Genomic DNA, 22,304 nt, shown 5'->3' with positions numbered 1-22,304 from the left:
GCCCCTTTTCCCCACCTTCCCCGCGAGGAAAGGGCTGGCAGGGATGCGGTGCTGATGCCGTGGTGCGGGGCAAGGGGCTGCTCAGCTGGCCATGCGTAACTCGCTGCTGTCAGCTGTGGCTGCGAGAGCCATGGCTAATGGCACAGAAGTGACACCCTGAGAGAGCCATGGCTAATGGCACAGAAGCGACACCCTGAGAGAGCCATGGCTAATGGCACAGAAATGACAGCGGCAGATCTCAGCCCTCACCCCCCCCTATTCAGGAAAAAATAAGCTAACCTTATTTTTATGGAGCTGCTCAAATAGGTATTAATTAATCTGTCCTGAGATATAAAAATAATTTTATAATTTCATTTCTATAATTGCAATGATATATTGCAGAAGTGGTTTTTTTGAGAAAAACCTGCCAATTACTGCATTCCTCCGAAATCATATAGCTCACTTCATTAGAAATATCAGTGGGTCATCAAAACTTTTATTTCATCTGTTTTGATGCCTTAAATGCTGAAAAAGAATCTGAGCCTGTATCCAGTGATGTAGCTCTTAGTGTTTAGCAAGACTGAGGGACTGGCAAACGTTCTTAAATTTCAGGTCAGGGAGGGTTAAAAGATTTTTTTCCCCTGCAGTAAATAGAGCATTTTCTTGCCTAATTAGACAATCATATCTTATATGACTGTCCTATCAATGGGAATCATTAAACAGATGGAGGTGGCCTCATTGCAGAAACATTACCATAAATCATCGTATTCCTGCAGTATAATTTCTGTATCGGCAGTAGTGGGGCCTCTGTTTAACAGACCTCTGAAGCGTACACTTAAATCCATTTTTGCTCACAAAGAGTTTTGACCTGTGATTGCAGTGATACCATAACTGCATGTCATTGATCATCATAGGGTATTTGTGTCTTTCTTGTATGTAAAATCTGTAAAGTTACGTTGGAAGCCCCTGTTTCCGTAGCCATGATGTGATTTCTAAGACAAAAGTCTTGTGCTGCTGTAGAACAGTGCTCCCTCATCATACTTTATATTGTTGATTCTGTGTCAGAACATCTTTGCACTTGAATTATCCTCAAGAACTCAAAAACTATTTCTGCGGAGGCTGTGAATTTCAGAATAAAGCACCTTTTCTATTTTCTGGCTTCCCACCCCCCCATCTAAAATTGTATCTTTTGCATTTTTTTGCTCTGATCATGACTTTCCATCTATGGTTCCCAAAACAAACAGCTGGCTGAACTACGATTGCCCTTATTTGTTCAACTGGTTTTGAACAGCAGCCCTCAAAAGTGTGGATAGGAAAAGGAAATACCAAATGCGCATTTGATTTACAATCTTACAATTTTAAGTATTCAATTCTATTGCTTAAAATTTCAGGTGTAGATAAGTTTGTTCTGTTTGCGCAATCCACAAACTTTTAAGACCAGAAGAGACCATTAGGACTTCCAGGGAAGAAAAGATCAAAGACCCAGTAGTATCTGCATGAAGTCTACACCTCCTGTTCAGGCCAAACGATGTGTTTTAGAATAGCCTGTTTTATCTGGACCTTTGTAAAACCGCTCAAGCTACTTAGTGGCTTTAGGTGATCTACTTGCTGAGTGCATAATTTTCAACTATCTTGAAACAATGTTGGAGAATGCTTCAAAATAATTATCTGACTAAAACCTGTGCTAGGCGGGTGCAGGATTATTATGGCTGTGGTTGGAGATAAGCGTCCTCAGAGAATCAGTAAGGCTAAACCAGACAATTCCACAGAGTCTCGGCTGTGTTGACATAATGGAAACACTTTGTCCATTGTCTGTTAAACATTTGTTTTTCCAGATATGTTCTGGACACAAGCATCTTTCCAGCTGCCATAATAACCTCCTGTCCTGTGTTTTCATGCCTGGTGATCGGATCATTTGGCAGGTTTCCATGGGCAGAAATAGGGGGAAATGTATCTTTTCCTCAGTGGGTTTATATAGTACTTTCTCAGAAACTTGCTTCTGACCTCTTTTTAGAGATGGGCTGGACAAATTGTCAGGAATGGTGGACAGCACTTGTCCCCTGGCTGAGTGAGAGTGGTTGAGCAGAGATTTCAGGTGAGAACACGCTGGTGCAGCCTGTGGGGCTGGTGGTTTTGAAAGACAACTCTTGAAAAGCTAGTCCACTAGAAGTCAGTCTCTGCCTTAGGCAGAAATTGCTCCCCTGACCCCGTGCCAGGGAAGAATCTCAAAGTTCCTGGTACCTGCTTTCTTGCTGGGACAGCCCTTCCTAGCCCATGAGCTTTCTTGCAGCTCTAGAAGAATGTCCAAGAGTAAAGCAGCAACGCAGCCCCAGAGCAATCGCCTGCAGTATGGGATGTGGAGCTCAGCCTCCAGCAGGTCTTGGAAAGCTGAAGATTTCCTCCAGCAGCTCATGAAAAGCATGTGAGCTCCTGCATTTATTTCAAAAGGTTTGTTGGGCATTGCCTCTTAGCTAACAGCAGCTGGATCATCTTAGGTTTCAGCATGGACAAACACGCCACGCGGGGAAGCCCTGGATCCTATTAGCTCTTCTCTAGAGCGAGTCCTTTTTAATTCTGGTGCCAGGGTCTTGCCCCAGGACCTCTACTCTGCTGTGAGGCTTGAAGCAACTCTCACCCTCCCTGATGCCCCCTGTAAAGTGTGTCAGAGCTGCCCAGAGTTACATCATGACGCACGCTGGGTGAACAGTGCTAGAGCGAAGCAAATAGATTTCCTCAGATAACGCTTTCTCCTAGGCACGTGCAGATGACCCCAGCATGAGGCATCAGGGTTGTATGGGACAGCTTTGAGTTGTCAGCTGCAGTGGGATGAATCTTAACGTCAAAGTGAATTTGCACAATTGGAAATGTAAATTCGTTGGGTTTTTAAGAACATCAGCTTGAATGTACTGCTGTCAAATGAGGTATGAAAGAACTGATTTCGCCACCAGAGGATGCTACTCAGGGAAGTTGCTTGCCTGCCCTTTCTGTTTCTCTTTCCCATAAAAGAAAAAGCTGGCCACCCATGAAGTTCCTCAATGTCCACAGACACTGTTGAGAAGTTGGGTGGCGCACTCTTATAGCAAATGCCAGGATTCCTGGCTCGTTCTGAGCTGTGTCCTGGCCCTCAGTGCTCCCCTGGCCACCAGAAGAGATGGCACAGCAGAGAAGTCGTTTCCAGCGCCAGCGGCTAGCACGTGTATCCCACTGCGCCACCGCTGTGATGCTGAGAGCTGACTGCCACTGGGAGTCTCACATCCAGAACAAGTGTTTTACTATTGAAACTTTGGAGATTTGATGCTCACCACCTTCTTTTGTATGACTTTTTTTTTTCCTCTCCAAGAACCAGTAGTGGTCTTCACTTCTGCTGATACCTTGAGGCATGTGTTAGACTGGAGGCTGCCTGTGTACTTTCGAGCCTCAGTCAGGTTGAGGATTTCCCAGTAAGAGGGATCAAGGGGGTAATCTGTTTTCCAGTTATAGCTGGGTGCGTGGTCTGCAAGGGCTCCAGCTGCTACAACCCTGGAATTCAAGCCCTGAGTGAATTCATCCTTATTTTATCTGGTGAATATGTTCATACACTGCCCACCTTGGTTTTACGAACTTCCAGCTCTGAAGCAGAGCTCATTGGCTTGCACCATAAAATCAAACTTCATTGATGAATTCCTTCAGGTGACATTACTCACAAACAGAGATTTGCCAGGGCAGAGCTTTGATGCAGGGTGCTTTAACCATCAGCTGTTTGCAGTTCATCAGGTGGCGGAGCGTGTGGAAGCACTGGGCCAGTTTGTGATGAAGACCAGGAGGACCCTGAAGGGCCACGGAAATAAAGTTCTCTGTATGGACTGGTGCAAAGACAAGAGAAGAATTGTGAGCTCTTCCCAGGTATGCTGGTGAGCGGGTGTTTTTCAAAGCTAGTGTTGGGCACTATACAAACCTGTTGTCTGTGCTATGTATCACTCTTTGCAGATGATACCCGTGTGTAATGGAAATGTTTTCAAGATGCCCTTAAAGCAGTTCATTGGCAATATATTTGTTCAGAGAGCATAAACCCAAGCATCTGATCATCACTATACCGGTTGTAGCTAATACCCTAAATATTTCTTGTCCAGTCGTATACAGATTTTCCCCATATCCCCTACTACAGTGGAAAATAGAGAGGACTCACGTGAGGCCGCTTTCATTTCCTTGTTCTCTACAGATAAAATATTTAGTAATGATTTCAGTTTGTGTGTTCAGAGAACATAATCAGGAAAAAGGAAGGGAAGAAATGTTCATTCTTCTAGAGATTTCTGCGCACAGAAATTTCTGCTGCAGTCTGTATGATTAGTGTGACCTTGAAAATCTCAAACATCTTGCCAAAATTACTGCATTTACTTGGGCATTTTGAGAAACAGTCCTAACACCTGCTCAAGACCAGTCTCATGAGCTGGAGGAGGTAATGAGATAATTGCTTTCTAGATCCCCTGGTTTGTTCTGAGCCCAGTATGGCAGTGAGTGAGCTTGTTGCATCTCACAGCTGTTCATTGACCTATATGAAATCTGTCAGGGGTCTCACTTGAAGGATAAAAATAGGCAATCTGCATTGCAAGCCACCTTCAGTTACTGTGAATTTTTACCATTCATGGTGATCTCAGCAAAGAGAATAATTTTAAATAATGTCACGTTTTTTAAAGTGGTTAAAATGTCAGTGTGTAGATCAGAAAGCTGAACAGGCAAGATGTAATGCATTTTTGCATTTTTTACTCTATTTTAAGAACTCTAGTGAGTCCTGGTACAGCAACAATTGTTGCTCAGTAACAAACATTTTGCCTTCATGGTACAGGGAAGGTAGCGGTATTATGTGCATAAGGCAAAGTAGCTGGCGTGAGCGTAGCCGGCATACACAAAGTGGTTGTGTTGCTCTCTGTGGAGGGTTCTTATGATGGCTATTTAGTGATTGTATCAATGGATAATTGAAGGTTAAGTAAGTGTAGTGAGAAGTAAAGGGAAAACCAGGAAAAGACAGGAAAGGGAAGATGAATAAACAGTGCAGTGTCCATAAATAGTCCCCATGTGTGCTGCCAGCTCAGCAAGCGATTTGTAATACAGGTCACCTCTTGTAATTGTAAGGCCAACAGATACCACTTGGGAGAGGTGGCCGGCTTTGCAGGTGGCAATTACAAGCTGGGAGAAACACGTGGTGGCTGAAAGGAGCAAGTGAGGGCTCGCTAGGGACAGTTCCCTGAGGCGATGGTCCTGTCCATGGCGTGTGCTGCGAGTGAGGGGAGTTCTTATAAACCCCTTAAAAGGGAAGGGAAAAAATTGAAAGATTAGATCATCATTTAAGCTGTCATCAGTCATCTCAGTGAGGAGGAAATACACTTTTCTTCTGGTCAGAGAGGTAACTGGTTCTCCTGAGGAGTGTCTCCTCAGTGCTCCGGTGGACCATTGTGCTGTTGTTAACATGGAGACAAAAATTTCATGATGTGACAGACTGGGGGATGGAGATGAGCAGAGGAGTTTTCCCTAAATTTGGAAAGTAGGGTGACAGCCATGTCTGGAAGGCCTCAATTTCTCTCTCTTGTTTGTATGCTTTCATTTAGGATGGGAAGGTGATCGTGTGGGATTCCTTCACTACCAACAAGGTAAATGAAACTTCAGCAAAAGTTAGATTTCTGTGCACAGGGCAAATGGTGGTGGGATAAGATGGAGGGCTGAAGGGATCAGATGTGTCAGAGAAGGCAGCGGGATGGTGGGATAACATGCAAACATCCACCAGCGCCTCAAACGAAGGGGCCCAGGGCAAAGCACCTCCCTTGGCCTGTCTCTGAGCAAAGTGCCTGTCAGGGCACTGGAGTCTGGCGTGCTCTCCAGCAGGAAGCTCTGATCCAGCCTCTTCGCTGGCAGGGAGGGCTCCAGCTGGGGGCATAGCCCAGCCAGCAAAACAGAGGCCTCTCCTGGGTAACCCCTGTAGCAGGTGCCATGTGTGATCATCCAGCATCCTTCGGCCATGATGTTCGCTGTGAGATGGTGCTGCTGCTCCTCCAAGCCCTGCCGGGGCTGCCTCGCAGCACCCTAAAGAACAACTTGTTTGTAACTCACTTTTACACGTGCAGCAGCGGTGGCCTCTTGCTGTACGCTGCTGTCCTTGCACTGAGCAGAGAAATGGTGACATCCCAGTTTAAAGAGGTGCTGTGTTTCAGGAACACGCAGTGACGATGCCATGTACCTGGGTGATGGCGTGTGCGTACGCCCCATCTGGATGTGCCATTGCTTGTGGGTAAGTTCCCAGTTTCCGCAGCTGCTTACACAGAGAAGCTTGATTTGCAGTGGCGTCCCCGTGCCTTCAGATGCTGACAGCTAGGAGTTCGCGTGCCTTGCTTGTGGGTGGAAGGACTACATTCAGTGTCTCTGATTCTGTTCCCATAATGGCTCGTACACATTATCTCCCCTGACTTCAGTGCAAGAACATTTGTTGTGTAAGCATGGAAAATAATCCTCTTTCAGCATTTATATCATGGGTTAGGAATTTTGCATGCATGCAACTCCGCTGTTCCAGTTTGGTTGTGTGTGTTGGATATATTTTCTAAGGGAGAGAGGTTTTAACCCTGTTCTTCCTTTGTACTCCTTCTCCTACGACATAGAGAAGGTTAGTCATTAACGATTACCAGCACAGGAATAGATCTTGCCAAGACGGGGTGGGGAGAAGAAACCCCATCCCTGGTAATCTTCTCCAAGTTTTCTGAGGGCTCAGGTTTGAAAAAATTGAGTTCATGCAGGGGAGAAAACAATGAGATGAGATGTTGGCAAACCATCTTTTAAAAAGGGACTGGGTGGATCAGAGAGACAAAGCAAGTTTGGGGTGAGAGAAGGGAACAAAGGGAGACTTTACTGTGCAGCTTGACATCTAGGAAGCAGTAGAGACAGGCAGGGAGGCTGCAAAATGTGTGTGGAAGGGGAGTCCAGAAACTGTATATTCCTACTCAAGTTCGAAGGATGGCAAGGAAGCTCTGTCTTGAGACTTGTAAGAGAGACAGGGAGGGCATATATGCATTGCACTACCTAATTCCGTATTTCTGTTGTGCTGTCAGTTAAGTGCTGTGCACGTAATATAAGGCACAGAACCAGCACCTAGGGGTGTACTGGGATCCCAGGCACTGGGGCTGGCTGCTCTACTGCGGCTTTAGAAAAGGCTCACGTACAAGCCAGAGCCTTTAGAAAAGAGTCCCATGTCTGGCCTGGGAGACACAGCTTAACTGGTGCAACTGTCCGGGAGGTCAGTAATCCTGTTGCCTTTTTTCCAAACTCTCCTCAAAGCCCTGTCTTCACACCCCCTACTTATTATACCATCTTTTCCTTAGGAGTTAGGTCAGATTTATTAAGGTAGATAAATAATGATGCTGAAGTACTGATACATCTTGCAGTGATGGATGTCAACAGAGAAATGGCGGTCTGGCTGTATGTGAAACATTAACCCTGAGGTGACTGCTTCCTGGTTTATACTTTTGTAAGGTTTCATTCAGTGCCATTTATAAACTCGATGAGGATAAAGAATACTGAGGCGCAGCTGTTCGAGTTCTGTAAAGTAGCCAGCCTGGTGAGGCAGCTGGGGCTTCCCTGCACCGGGAGATCCCGGACAGCACAATACAGGGAAGTCGGTACTTGTAAGGGTTTGGCAGCGCAGCACTGACAGGTGGTTTCCTTCTTATCACCACTCGCCTTTTGTCGTTGCAGTTTTAACCAGTTCTCTCTGTTATTGCTATTATTACTCTCTTTAGTGGCCTGGACAACAAGTGTTCTGTGTACCCTCTGACATTTGACAAAAATGAAAATATGGCTGCAAAGAAGAAATCGGTTGCAATGCACACAAACTACTTGTCTGCCTGCAGCTTCACTAACTCAGACATGCAGGTAAATGCATTCCCTCCCTGCTGCTCACCGTCCAGCAACACCTAACGTCAGCTGCACTCGTACACGGTGTAAGTAACCTTCCTTGCACCTGGAGCGGACGGGGCCACGTCCTGCCCCATGCAGGGGCTGCTGGAAAACCCTCGCTGGGGGCAATGAAGGTGCTGCAAAAGCTGCTGTAAGGAACTGCTGGTCACAGCCCATGGCCAGGCTGTCATACCTGCACCCTGCAAAGGCCTGTCGTCTCTGCAGACAGAGCTAACTGGTACCAGTGTGTTCTCTGCTCGCTGGGTCTGTGCTGGCTTGTACTTTCAGGAGCTCAGACTAACACCAGTAGTTAAAAACCCAGTTCATCTAGGGCTAGGTTGGGTATGTGCTGTGCCAACTGATGGAGGCTGTGTTGTTTGTCTGTTTTGTCCTGGACGCCCAGCCAACTTTGCTTTTGCTTTCATTCTTAGGATTTTTGTTTGTACCAAGTGAGATATTTGAGCTTGAGGGTGGCCCCCCAGGGCCAGTCCTGTTGGGCGTACATGCAGTGGTTTGTGTCCTTGAGGGAGAGGAGTGATGCTATCCCCATCTTGCAGCTGGGGGCTTGGAGCACAGAGGCCCACAGTGGGAGACGATGGCAAAGCCCAGGAACTAAGTGCAGGTCTTCTGAGGCCAGGCCAGCCTGCCTCTGTAGTGAATATCTCAAAAGATCTCTTTCTCCAGGAGCACAAAAGATGATGAAAGGAGTCAGGATAATCCCCTTGTCCTCTTTGTTGTTTTTTTTAATTTAATTGAAGCTCTGCTCAGTGCAGCTTTGCAGCAAAATAAGTGGTAGAAGGGAGCGTTTTCATTGCGCTCTGTGTCAGCAGAGCTGCTGGAAAGGGAACAACTTGTTCCCTTCTTCCAGATATTTGAAGCTCTTCTGAAGGAGTTATTGGCTCTTATTGCTTCTATTTCAGGACATGAGATGCCCGAGAGTATGTTGTTGTTTGTCATTCTATGGTTTCTGTAATGACTCCGAGGTGCTAATTTAAGTCCATTGCCATGGAAACCAGTGGTAGAGGTACCCAGCGCTCAGGCTTGCTTAGCCCTGACCTTACTGTGAGGAGCCCTGCATAATTAGAGCAGCCTAATTTAAGTGGAAAGTTTTTTATGAGATAAAAAAAAGGAATCCTGGTTTTCTTGTCCGTACCTATATGCATCATGATTAAATCCTATGAAAGGAAAAATAGATATTGATTTTTCCTAACAAGAAAGAAAAGTTGGGGGTTTTTTCTCCATATTAAATACAGCGAGCCACATTGATATTGAAGGCAATGTATTACTGTGGTTAAATAATACCACAGTTGATTGAGGTGCTTTATATTCAGTGATTCAGAGATTTTTCTGAAGACTTTAAAAAGACATTTTCTTGTGCCCGATAGGCTTAGAAGTGATCATTTATATCACTGAACGTTATTGTTGAAACAAATACATGCAAGTGGATTGGCCAGGCTTCTGTTAGGATACTGTTATGCAAGGGATACTAGAGAATCCCAGGTTTCTTATCTTTTTCCTTTTACATAACAGCCTCAGAATTAAAATGATTCACTGACTCTGACGGTGCAGAGTGCAACAGGCTCTGTGCCTGCAACAGCACTGTGCAGGAGCATTCCCAGCTGTGTGCGGAACAGCTCTGCTCTCCTGGCTCACGCCACCGAGGGCTGCGGTACCTGTCCTGGAGCAGCCCTAGCACATGGTGGAGGTGTCCCCTAGCCCAGTGTCCCTGCAGCTGCTGCTAGGTGCGGTGAACACTGCTGCTCTGCCTCGGCTGCTCTCTTAAACCACAGCTTGGTTTTCCCTCAGAGGAGTGAAAGACAGGGGAGGAGTGTAGGAGTTGGTGTGCAATAGAAAGAGGGGGGATCTGAGGGTGGTTCATCATTGATTAAAGCCACTCTTGGGCTGTGTGGGTGCTGAAAGAGGGGTCCCATCCTTGCTCCTCATCATGTTCCCACCTCGGCCGAGACCGGCGCTGAGCTGCAGGGCTGGGCAACCATGCACTTTGTTCTTGGTGCCCCAAATCAGTCTTGCCAGCAAGAGCCTCCCCCGCCTCAGCACGCAGAGAGCTGGGGAGCCTTGCTTCCTAAATTAGGTATCTGCAGCTCTGCAGTGTGATAATGCTCCCCACGTGACGATGCTCCACGGGTATTAATAGCAACAGTTAATTGGGATCTCAAGTGCCTTGCACAGGGCAGCCAGCCATGCTCCCGGCACAGGGAAGCAGGATGCAGCCTGTGGCCATGCAGAGGAGGCAGAGGTGAGGGTGGCCCCTCTGCCCTCAGCGCTGCTGCCAGCCTGTGCGTGCTCCGGGCGAGCAGGGGCTGTGTCCCTGCTGTCCCCTGCCCTGTGCAAGTCCTGCCTCTTGCCACCAGGCGCCAGGCGAGGATCCCCATCCCACACTGCTGGAGCCCCTCGTGCAAGCAAGCCAGAGTCTAATAGCAAAGGTTGTTAATTCACTTCTGGTTCTGGATTTTTGGAGGGTCGTTTTTGTTTGGCTTGGTTTGGTTTTGTTTTCAATGGCGATACCCTGAAGTTGAGCCCATGACATTTCTCTTTAGGCACTAGCCAGAGCTCTGAGTTGACAACAGACCCTTCCCTTACACCTTTAGCTGCTCCTATTCCCCTCGTGTCTTTCTTACATGCTATTACAAGAGCAAATCCTCAGAGCTGAAAGTCTTCATTGGTCAGCCAAGTACAAATATTCCTCAGAACAGAACAGTTCATTGATCTAGGCTCAAAAGCTGGCCAGAAAGACAAGTCAGGACTTTCTTCTGCTGTTACCATCTGAGAGCATTAGCGTCTCTGTACTGCAGGATTTAGAACAGTCTGTTCTGCAGCTTTGCAGACCTCTGTTTATGGGAGGAGTTTTCAGAGCATCTGTCAAACATGTTCAGTGTTTAACCTTTATGCAACACTGTGAATGGTTTCATGATTGTGTGATCATTTTCTTCTTGAAAAGTGTTTTCTTTTTAACTTCTAAGTACCCGCTGGGATCCCTTGAGTTTCACTGACCATGAGAAAAACCTGTGTACAAGACTGAGAGCCCTCCTGAGTTTACCCTTGCCTCCCTCCACACCAGTGCACAGGGACCCTTTCAACCTACAGAATTTGTGATTGCATAACAGCTTTGGGTGCCAAGGGGAAATTTTGAACAATTGAGCATCATCAGGATTTAGCCACAATAACAAGCGCTGATCACATGTGCTTTCTACAAGCACTGTAGCAGATGAGGGAATAGCATGTGAGCTATGTTCGGTCAGTGTATGTTCAAGCCCTTTCACACACAAATGGTTTTGGACAAGTGAGAGGTGATGGACTTACAAACAACTGTCTAGACAGGCTTACTTCCCTTTCAGAAAATCCATGTCATAAGCCCAATTAATTGGGTTTAACCTGGCTGTTTCAAGCACCAAAAAAAAAAATTTAAACAGGTATACTTAACTCCAACAGTTCTTCTCTTTACCCAGGCTGAATTCCAGCAGCCTAAATATGGATAGGGTTACATACAAGGGCAGGCAGGAATACCAGTCTGGTTCTACCTCCTTTTTGGAGGATATGGAAATGCCAGCAGATCCTTACTGCCATCAGTTCTCCGAATCCCACTGCACAAAACTGACCATTATTGAAATGTTGTGTAGGTATAGCTGTGTCAAAACAGCTCTCATTTCCACTCTAACTTCTTTCCTTAAAATTAAAACCCACAAACCGTGCTTAGATTCACATTGGGTTTATGGCGTTGATTTATTGCATAACATTTCATTATATTACTGCTGTTCCTGGTGTGTGTATAGGATGTCAGTTGTTTTTTTGTGAACTTGAAGATCATCTGCTGATTTTTGTGTTGTGACTCTTCTTGCCACATCCTACAGATCCTGACAGCAAGTGGAGATGGAACTTGTGCTCTGTGGGATGTTGAGAGTGGGCAGCTTCTACAGAGTTTCCATGGTCACGGAGCTGATGTCCTGTGCCTGGACCTGGCCCCTTCTGAAACGGGAAATACATTTGTCTCTGGGGTAAGCAGAAGCTTCCTATCACAATATGAAATTAAGGAACGTGGCAGGGAAAAGGCAGCAAGGCAGGGGGCTCGTGATCTTATTGAGAGAGTGCTGGAGTATGTGTTGGAAGCCCTGGTGCAATCCACTCATTGCAAGCACATTTTCCAAGCTGGAGCAAATTAAACCCCTGACTGTGGGGTCAAACCCACCCAGCCAGTCTGACTGCAGTTCTGCTTACTTAGCAAATTCCACCCCACACCAAAGCAATCCAGCTCGAGATCAAAACAACGCCTCTCAGGGGAAGGGAAAGGCTCAGATTTAAAGCAGCGGGCTCGTACTGCAGCGGAGGTGTGATAGGAGCCCAGCACAGCAGACTTGCCGCATTTGGCTCCTTTCTCATGCCCAGCTTTCTGGAGCTGGATGGGATGTGCCAGGCGGCTGCTCAGGGCATCAGAGTGGGACTGCAAATAACGTGTGTGCCACTGTGGCCCTCAACTGCTCCCCAGAAGCCAAGGGGTACAAGTGGACACTGGCTAAACCCTTGTACATGCTGGAGCAGGGAGATGAGGTGTGGCCACATCTTCAGCTGTTGCTGAGTCCCCCGTGCCTTCCAGTGGTACCAGAGGCATTTAAAGCTCCTTCATCAGTCAAGCGCTGCCTGCTCCCTGTCCTGGCCCAGAGGAACACCCAGACCTCTCTGGTGCTGCAGGACTGCTCTGGGAAAGTACCCAGGTCATCTTCTGAATCTTGCCCTGCTGCTGAGAGGTCGCTGTTCCTGGGCAGCCAAGCCATTGGCATGCAGCCTGGCAGCCAGGCAGGCAAGGCACAAAGGTGAGTGGGATGGGGCTGAGCTCCTTTTTTGAGCTGATATCCGTCAGAGACTGAGCGTGCAGAGACAGAGGCTGGCAGGGGCCGAGAGATGACCTCTCTTACTGGAGACAGGTTTCTACCAATAACTTTGCGGAAGGGACCTGGTTTCTGAGCCCCACCAGCGCTGGCCCAGGGCTGGCTGTATGCCTGCTGATGGAAGTGCCGACCACGGATTAGGGGATTCCACTTGTGCTCGGAGTCATGGTCCCATCCCTACACAGTAAACCTGTACCTCTTCTGTAATGGCTCTTTTATCAAATTTGGCTGGCCCATCAGGAGCAGAGCCCAGCACACTGGCCCACTTTGCCTGCTGCTAGCACAGCTGCTCCGAAACGTGACTGAAAGCTAATTCCATCTGAGTGCATTGCTCCTCCCTGGCTTTCCTGTCACTGAGCTTGCTTCCCAGAAAGGATAGATTTGTTCTCCCTGGGAACAGCTCAGCTTATTATAGGGCAAAGAATCGCAAGCAGCTATGGTACTGCTAAGAGAATATGTCATACTTGTGTTGATGTTAGCAGCTTGGGCATGTCTGTGCTTACAGGGACTCGCTTAATTCGTCACATGCAAAAACCACTTCAGTGCAGATCTGTCTTGTATCATGTCAATGCAGGTATAGCCAAAACAGGGCAGCCTGAAGGTATGATGGTGTCGAGAGACTCGCTGTATATTGTGCCTAAGTAATGCAGTAACCTTGAGCTGGAATGGGCGATGCCAGTACATCAGCATGTGGACTGGGTGCCATTACATTTAACGAATTAACTGGAAATCCCAGCCCTCCTGGGGGAGCCCAGTGGGCTGCTGTGCTCAGTGCCCTCTGAGCGCTGCTCCTTGGGGCGAGTGGGATAGCACTCAGGGGGCCCGTCTCTCCGCAGGTGGTTGCTGGTTTCTCCTTCAAAACCTTAGGAGTCAAAGCACCAGCTTGTCAGATTGGTCTTGCCCCCAAACTCCCAGAGAGGTCAGTAAGAACAGTGCACATGGAAGCAATACAGAGGGCTGGGCTTGGGCTGTGGTGGGGCTTGAGAGGGAAATATGCTGAGTCCAAAATGTTCCCTATCCTGTTTGGTTTCCCTTGTGCAGAAACCACAAAGTTTCACCAACAACCAAATTTGGTACAAAAGGAACATTACCTCTTTTAAATAATTACATCATTAGTAAAAAATCATTTTCACAAGAGAATTAAAAAAAAAAAAAAGAAAAAAAATGTGAATTGTGAGGAGACTTTAATTTGATTAGCAATCGTATTTGCTTAAAAATAAATAACACGTGTGGTGCGGACTGCTGGGCAGGACGTGCCTACTCGGCAGAAGCAGCAGCCGCCTGGCTCGCCCTGTGCTTCCACACAGCCCCATAGAGGCCGACACCCCCCCAGCACCGGGCCCACCTACAGCCTGCCCCTCAGCAGGGTCGTATTCATTCAAATCTCCCATCACTCTTAAGATCCCGCATTCTTTTTCCTGTCACCGTGGTCGTGACAGCAGTGAGACACCACAGCTGAGAGCGTTGCCCTATGGGTGTGAGATGGTTCCTGCCCCGAGGATGCTGCAGTCTGCGTAGGCTGAGCCCCTTGCCCAAAGCACTCAGGGTCTGAGCACCTCACACAGCCAGCACCGTGTGTCAAATATCTTTTTGGAGCACAGCTTGGAAGGGCAGGTTAGAACTTGACAATGAGATGAAACGCTGTTATGCTTCTTTTAACATCCCAGCCACACCATCGAGCACGTGGGTGCAGAGCCACGGCAGGGGTTAACTCTGGTAGGAGGCTGGGAACCCTCTGGATGCACTTATTTCATTTTCTGTTTCAGTGCCTGCGAAGAATTAGTTATAAAACTTTAAATGTTGGGTATTAATTTTTTATATTGGGCACATTAAGCGGTAAGGGAATGAGTCAGTTTTGCAGCTCTGGCATGGTGGGGCTGCAGACACAGGTAGGGCAGCAGTACAAGTGGAGCAGGGCTGGGAGTGGCGGTCAGTGTGGGACTGCCTGTGCAAACACCCCACGTCTGTCTGCACCCCACGGTGCTGCACGGCAGCGCTATGTCCGTGCTGGTCTGCGGCACCGCTGAGGCTGCAGCCTTCGTGGCATACCCTGCTCCTAACTGCGGCTGCACCAGGTTTGGGGCTACCAGCTACGGAAGCTGCTTTGCTGGCTAAATTCCCTCAGAGCTGTGATGTTCAGGGCCTTTGAATGTAGCTGGGCTTGATGACTCGGGCACGTGAGGGATGAGTGTCCCCATTTGCACAGCTGTAGTGAGCTTTTTTGTCTTTATTAGGGATGTGACAAGAAAGCCATGGTTTGGGATATGCGGTCTGGTCAGTGCATCCAGTCATTCGAAACCCACGATTCAGATATCAACAGTGTCAGGTCAGTATGTTTCTGGGAGAGAACACATTTGCGATGTTGAGCAATGCGCCGGTTCTATTTTTGCCATCTGACCTCATCCAAGTAATGTAATGTGTTCTGGTCTTTTTTTACTCATGCACAGATACTACCCAAGTGGAGATGCTTTTGCCTCTGGTTCAGACGATGCCACGGTATGTTAATTCAGCAAAGTTTTCCTAAAACACTAGGTCACATCCATGGAGGACTTTAGGTGACTGAACTGGGCCTGTGACACCAAAACTGCAGAAATAATAATGCTATAGTATAATATAAAATATATAATACTGTAGGGAAAAATCTAGTAATACTATGTAGGTCACCTCTGCAAACTTCTCTACATGAGGTACTGTCCAAACACTCATTTCAGATTTTCTATGTTCTGAAGTTTCATGATCAAAAAGTAGTTGTCTTACTGGAAGAGCTTTGGTTTCATGTAGTTGTTGGTCACAACATGAGAGGAACCGGATGAAACGCTGCAGCTTGTGTCAGGAGGAGCGGCACAGCGCAAGGGCACGAAGGGAGCCTGTATGTGAGCGTGCACATCCCAGCAAGCAGAGGGGCTGTGGGCTCAGCAGGGAGCTGGGCCGACTGGTCAGCTGGCCTCTGCAGCCCTGTGCATCCCGAGAGCGCAGCCCCAGGGCGGCCTTGGCCACGTGCATGTCTTCCCTGTCAGACCAACTCACTGCCAGCCGTCCTCGCTGTGATGAGTCACCACATCCTAGATGATACAATAGCTCTTACTGGATCTTTCTTATCTGTGAGCAAGCTGCTAGGAGGGGCGCAGTATGTACTGATGGCTGATTTGGGTCAGCACATTGTATGCAAAGTGCCACTTACCTCCTGGTGCCTTTGGGCCCCTGCATGGTGCTGGTGGCTCTTGCTGCAGCTGGCGGGTCCCCATGGGGGACCAGGCTCTGCTGTACCACAGCCCTGCAGGGACCGAGCTGGCAGTGAAGTGCAGCTCGAGAGCGGACGTTTGGGAGGCACCTGGCACCTTGTTCCTCCTGTTTATTCAAACATCACACCGAGCTGCAGGAGGGTGAAGATTCTTTCTAAAGTACTCTGCCCTCAGAGCATGTTTTGACTCTGCTCCAATACCAGATAAACTCAATAGAAACATTCCCTTTGTCTTCACTGGGTGTGGAGACCTTCCAAGGCTCTTCTGGAGAGCGTGTACACTGCTTTTCGGTCTTAAAAGCTGCGATTATAAATTAATACCTCTAGCTCTGTGGTAAGCCTATTCAGATGCAGTGCTGTGAGCACTTGAGATGCTGACAGAGTGAGATGGAGAAATTGTCCATCATTAAATTCCGATGAGACCACTCTCTTTATGCCCAGCACCACAGGCTGTGGGCTTTTGTGCTCATTAATTTGTTTGATGGGGTTTTTCCTCTCTTAACTGTTCCTGACACCCCCGACTTGAACAGAAGAATGGGAAATTCCATCTCTGCACTTTTGACAGAGGTTTTGGCAGTTTTCAACTACTTAATTCTTTAAATGAAGAGGTTGGTGTTTTCAGGGTTGCAGACTGAGACACTGACTGGTATCTTTGACCTGATCTATATACTTAGGGATTTCAAGGAACAGATAATCCTGATGGTCTGGAGGGAAGGCATAAAAACACGCTCACATGGCAGCGCTGTCACCTGCGGCAACCTCAATTCTCTGTCAGAACAGTCTGATGAAATTATTCATCAGCGTGGAGGAGCACTGGGAGACCTGAGACTGGCAGCTCCCCACCGCCCTGCTAACAAAACAGCCTCTCCTTTATGTGCTGGCTGGAATACCAGCCATTTTTCATTAGTAAAGTCTTAATATTAGCAAACCCATCTGCCCACTGTTTGCTTAAACTTAACTTACTGAGAAGGGTTTTCAGTTCAGGTGGTTTCAGAAGCGCAGTTAGATTTCAGGGCTAACAAGCTGCCTTTCTGCATGGCAGTGAAGTCTGATCTGTCTATACATTATTTCCATGTTAAACAAGCCGAAGTATGCCAGCAAATGATAAAACCAGGAAGTGCACATTGGAGAGGTGATTGGGGATTTTCCACGAGAAAAGAAAACCAAAGATTTGTACAAAAATGTATTGTTTCACTTGAATTATTTTCAGATAGTGTTTTACTTGGAGCAGGGGCTACAGCTAGGCTTCCCTGTGCCCAGGGACTGAGCAACGTGCCACGTGGTCCGTGTTCTTAAAGGTGACTAGAGATTTCATCCTCTGCCCCCCGACTCGTGCTGTGGCTAAACTGCTGTCTTTAGAGACTCCCTCCCCGTGCACCTCCCCAACAGTGGGATGCCCTAACCCGCAGGAAAGCACAGTAGGGAAGCAAAAGGGCGGTGGGACTTCCAGTGGGTAGCCACGGTGCAAAGCCCGCCGCTCATCTCTTTATAGGAGGACAGGCAGGAGAAATGGTTTGGAAAAGCAAGTTCTTCCCTCGATTTGTACAGAACAGCCTTGTGTTGCTGAGATCCCTGTCAGACTCCACTGTCCCCCCCGTTAAAGCAGGCAGACATAGCAGGAGGGAAGAAGCCAAGCAGCTGCTTCCTATGATGCCGGTTAGGCTGTGGTCCTTCCCACTCCCATTTTTTCAATGAAATATAGTAGCTGTTGACTCCAGCCTTTACTGAGGCATGTGTGTTGGTTTTGCTTTAATCCTAGTGTCGTTTATATGACCTTCGTGCAGACAGAGAAGTAGCAATTTATTCCAAAGAGAGCATCATTTTTGGAGCATCCAGCGTGGACTTCTCCCTCAGTGGTGAGACCTGAACTTCGGGGGTTATCTTAGTGTTGGGATTTGAGGGGAACTGTAAAATGTTGCCAGTTTCATTTGATAAAGGATTTGTTATAGAAAATAATACTGAGTACCGAAAGAAACATTTAATGCATGGAAACCTTTTTTTGCATCTGCAAAAATAATTACTCTTTAAATAACTTAGCTGGCTACTGCTTCGTTGTAGCAATGAAAAGTATTTTCCTGGCCCTACTGAAGGCAGGAAATATTTTGCCATTAACTACAGCTGGGCTAGAATTTCACAATAACGATTAAAAACATTTCAAAGGAAACATGAAATGTAACTAGACTATTAAGCGCACTTACATAAATAGTTTTTAAAAGGATAATAAATGATTAATAGATAGTAAAAGTATGTTAGAGGAGCATGAAGACAGAAACACTACAGACCCAGGGACAGGAGCTCGAGTCTTCTCTTTCCTGCCCCAGCAAAAATGCAGAGCTCCTCCAGTGACCCTGTGTGGGGATGAGTGGGTGGTGGACTGCCCTCCCCCTGGGACAGAGGCAAATGTCTCTGTCATGGTCACAAGCACCACAGCTTGTCCCGTTGGGGACAATGAATCACTTTGCAAATTGTCTACTAATCATTCCACCATTTGTATTCAACTTCTTGCAAAATATTATTACCCTGGTTAGCTGTTGAAGTGCTCTTAAGTCCGTTGTGATTTGGAGTCATCTCCCATCTCTAACGACCAAACAGATTCTATACAATTTAACTCAATTTTAGCTACGTTTTTGACTAATAAATTTAAATTGGTTCAGCATCTGGTGTGGGTAGCTCAGCAGTGGAGCGGGCATGTCTCGCAGGGGCACAGCTAGTCTGAGGCCAGGGCTCGCTGGTGCAGAGGGTGGCGTGGGGAAGCCGGGCTGTGGCTACCCAGTGGTGATGGATGCCCTGCGGATGGCCCCTGCTGCCATCAAGATGTTTACCTGCCTAAGACCTCACTTTGTAAAAATCTGATTCTCTTTGTAGGTCGCCTGCTGTTTGCAGGCTATAATGATTACACCATAAATGTCTGGGATGTGCTGAAAGGGTCCCGTGTATCCATTCTGTTTGGACATGAAAACCGTGTCAGCACTTTGCGGGTCTCTCCTGATGGGACAGCGTTCTGCTCGGGCTCCTGGGACCACACTCTCCGAGTAAGTGCTGGTAACACCTACTTTGACTTCTTTCTTTCTTTGATTGTTTAAAAAAAGGGGGTGAGGGGGAAGGGCTGTAACAGGACAGTTGACACTAGAGGGAGGATACAAAACTGCAGTGTAAAACACCAGAAAATTCAAATTTAAAAAATCCCCACAAAGTCAGAACTGTTAAGTTTTAAAGTTATGGGTTAAATGACATCATTGCTGCTGATACTCCGTGCCACTGATCCGACTGCCTTGCCAAATTTTAATTAAATGTTGGAAAGAATAGTCAGTGTCATAAACGATTGTTCAACTCTCTCTGCAGATCTGGGCTTGACCTGAGATCCTGTGTGCAGAATCAAATGAAGACTGAAACCCTGGACTACAAAAACTGCATTAAAAAAGCCACCCCTCAAAATCAAATATTTGCTACACTACAAAAGAGTGACACTGAACCCACAGATTAACACAGCTAGGTAGAAAATGTAATCTGCTTGAACACATAGCAAACATCAACTTGTAGTAAAATGAAATGGTTTTAATTCTGTTTTGAAGGTATCTTCTTTTATTAGGACTAGATAATTATAAAGGGACTTTCCTCTGAAGTCACCTGTATCATAAAATTTAGTATTTCAGTCCACATTATGTATTTATTTGCATGAATTTAGTTAATTTTTCAAGTTAAAAAAAAAGAAAGAAAAATATTCCTGATTTTATCAGGATGTAGCATAAGACTTTGAAAACATTCCGTGGTAGTGCATTGAATTTTGGTGTTGAAAAGTGGAAGGAAAACCAATTCTGGTACTTGATGATGGCGTTATGGATGAGTGAACCTTGGTAGTCTGCAGAAGAGCAAAGGACCTGCTGTGAAGGTTCTGGCTGTTGTCATAAAAATGTATTTTTTGTACAGAAAAGGAAACCTTTCAATCCCTGTTTTTTCCTGCTGTCTTTTTAGATAGAAGTAAGTATTTCATCTCTTGTTACCTGAATATGAAGAATCTAAATAGATACAAACTGATAAATTGCAAAGAGGAAGGTTTAAAAAACATGATTTACATAATCATGAGGTAATACTTAACCAGTAGTTTCTTAGAAATTTTTAATTGTATCACTTGGTGAGTGAATTTTCTTTTACTTAAAGGAATACTACACGCTAAGCGCTAAGGGATACTGCACGCTAAGCACAGTTATACTGATGGTCAAATCTTTTCCAAGTCGGTCGTAGTCATTCTATGATCATGAGTCTTATTTGCATTTTGAGCAGTTCATACCACTTGAGCAGGGCAGCGTTGCTTAAATGTGCACTAAGGCAGTACGTGCCCATTTTAAGGTCCTCCTGCGATGTCAGGGCAGGGTAAGTTCATGCAAGTGCAGGTCAAACGTTACAAGCCAAACCGTAGAGTCCTTACTCCAACAGTAATCTCCCACTGGTGTGGACACACGTCATAGCTGGACCTGAGAAGGAATAACACTGAGTTGTTGAAAACCTGCTGTGAGCCATGGTCCTGCCAGCGTTTGATACCTTGCTCACCAGAGCGCACGAGCCCCTCCGATCCCGGAGCCACCGGGTTTTGGGGAAGTAGCAGAGCCGGCCACATTGCTGGCAGCACCGGCCCTCTGTGTGAGCATGGTAACACAATACAAACCGGCAGCACTACCCCTGTGCAGAGCTGATGCTGTAGAATGAAGATTTAATCAGGTAAAGATGAGATACAGTTAGTTGTAGAACTATTGGGAAATTATATCTGCATTTATGCATTGAAAACTATTGAGAGTAATTGTGTCACCTCTGCTCGTACTGACAGGTACCGAGTCTAACCTGAGCAGGAGCATGTAGGAAGCAAAGTGCTGGAGTAGCGCTGGGGGCTTGCATGGCCTGGCTTTTGAAATCCAGGTGGGGAGAGACATCTCTGAAAAGATCAAAGATGTAGTTGAAGTAAGAGAAAACAAGCTCACTGGAGTGGGCTTGATCACAAGCTCAGTGATCACTGGAGTCAGCTGTTCACATAAGTTTGGTGATAATAGCCTCGTTCTGTTTGGAAGTGGGACTTTTTTGTGCTTCTTGTGTTAGAAACAGAGTCTCCTCATTCATGAAAACATTAGGTTCCATGAATCCATAACCAGCTGACCTAGGACACTGACATTTGTGTCCGCCTTCCATCCCTAATGAAATAGTTCAGCAGTTTTCACTTGGAAAAGTAAATTCTGATGCTTTGCAATATTTGTGGCAAACTATCCCTGTAACAAGCTGAATGCACTATGGAAATGTCGTGTAGAGCTCACTGTGCAATATTGAGTCAATACACTGTACACATTTGATCAAAAGATTAATATTAATGTCGAGATAGTATTTATTGGTAAGATATTTGTTTCAAACATACTACGTTGTGTTGATACTTATGAATGGCCTAAATACAATAAATTGTATTTTACATAGTGAGAACATGATCTAGTAGTTTTTCCCATCAGTTAGCTACTTGTAATGGTAGCTGTATTTTCTGGGGTTTTGGCATTTACTTTTTGCACCATACAGTTTCTCAGATCATTTGTCTTGAAAAAATCTAGGGCGAAATCCAGATCTACCAGAAAATTCCTGCTGGAATATCTTCTGGAAATACATAAGGTGAGCCACAGCGAGCAATCCTGAAACTCCATCTGAGCTCCTTCTGCATTCAGGTTGCATTTTCCTGCTCAGAAGGATCACAGCTAATGTGATGTTTTCTTTCCAGATCCTGATCACCATACCCAGGAACACACTGGAAAATGTGGAGTATGTGTTTTGTGGGAGCGTGGGATTCTCCTCGCCTTGCAGTGAGGCACCAGTGAAAGCTGGGCACAGAAACACTGCTGAGGGCTCGGGCTGTCGCTCTTTGGGTAAAAGAGATTTGCAGATCGCCTGGAGAGGCAGCAGTTCAGCTTCAAGCCTTATCAGTAGAGGAGAACTGTGGTGGGGTCAGCTGTCCTCTCTGCTGTAGGGTAGGCTTTGTGGTCAGCGTGAAGGTGGTTGGTGAAAGTGCTCACTTTAGACACTGAAAAAGCACCTCCTTAATTGAGGCACATTGTTTCATTTCGTTTCCTCTGAGGGGCTGGGGAAAGTGCTGAGCCAGCTTGTTCTGAGTGACATCAGTGCCCAAACCATCAGCAGTTCCAGTGAGAATGAGGCTGACGCCGCATCTTGCACTTCTGTTCTTGCAGGGAGAAATCCTGTGGTTCCTGCCCTCCAAGGCCACTGCCGGTGGATTCGTAAATTGG

The 22,304-nt window shown here is 46.6% G+C and overlaps 1 protein-coding gene across 3 annotated transcripts in view; it reads left to right on the top strand.

Moving 5' to 3' along the window:
* GNB5 (G protein subunit beta 5) overlaps positions 1-21,500 on the top strand; it is a 30,198-nt gene extending 8,698 nt beyond the window's left edge. For 2 of the 3 annotated variants that reach the window (XM_055715858.1, XM_055715859.1), the window contains 10 exons: positions 3,725-3,861; positions 5,562-5,603; positions 6,162-6,238; positions 7,737-7,869; positions 11,763-11,906; positions 15,029-15,120; positions 15,242-15,290; positions 17,795-17,891; positions 18,901-19,067; positions 19,378-21,500. In XM_055715858.1, the coding sequence (XP_055571833.1) occupies positions 3,725-3,861; positions 5,562-5,603; positions 6,162-6,238; positions 7,737-7,869; positions 11,763-11,906; positions 15,029-15,120; positions 15,242-15,290; positions 17,795-17,891; positions 18,901-19,067; positions 19,378-19,389 (950 nt within the window). In that variant the 3' untranslated portion in view covers positions 19,390-21,500. Of the gene's footprint in view, positions 1-3,724; positions 3,862-5,561; positions 5,604-6,161; positions 6,239-7,736; positions 7,870-11,762; positions 11,907-13,630; positions 13,714-15,028; positions 15,121-15,241; positions 15,291-17,794; positions 17,892-18,900; positions 19,068-19,377 lie in introns of those variants that run through there. The other variant, XR_008733119.1, reaches the window with a different exon arrangement.
* Positions 21,501-22,304: the final 804 nt, after the last annotated feature.

The sequence above is a fragment of the Falco cherrug genome, chromosome 7, assembly GCF_023634085.1.
Source record: "Falco cherrug isolate bFalChe1 chromosome 7, bFalChe1.pri, whole genome shotgun sequence".
NCBI lineage: Eukaryota > Metazoa > Chordata > Aves > Falconiformes > Falconidae > Falco > Falco cherrug.
This window is presented reverse-complemented; position numbering and strand designations above follow the sequence as displayed.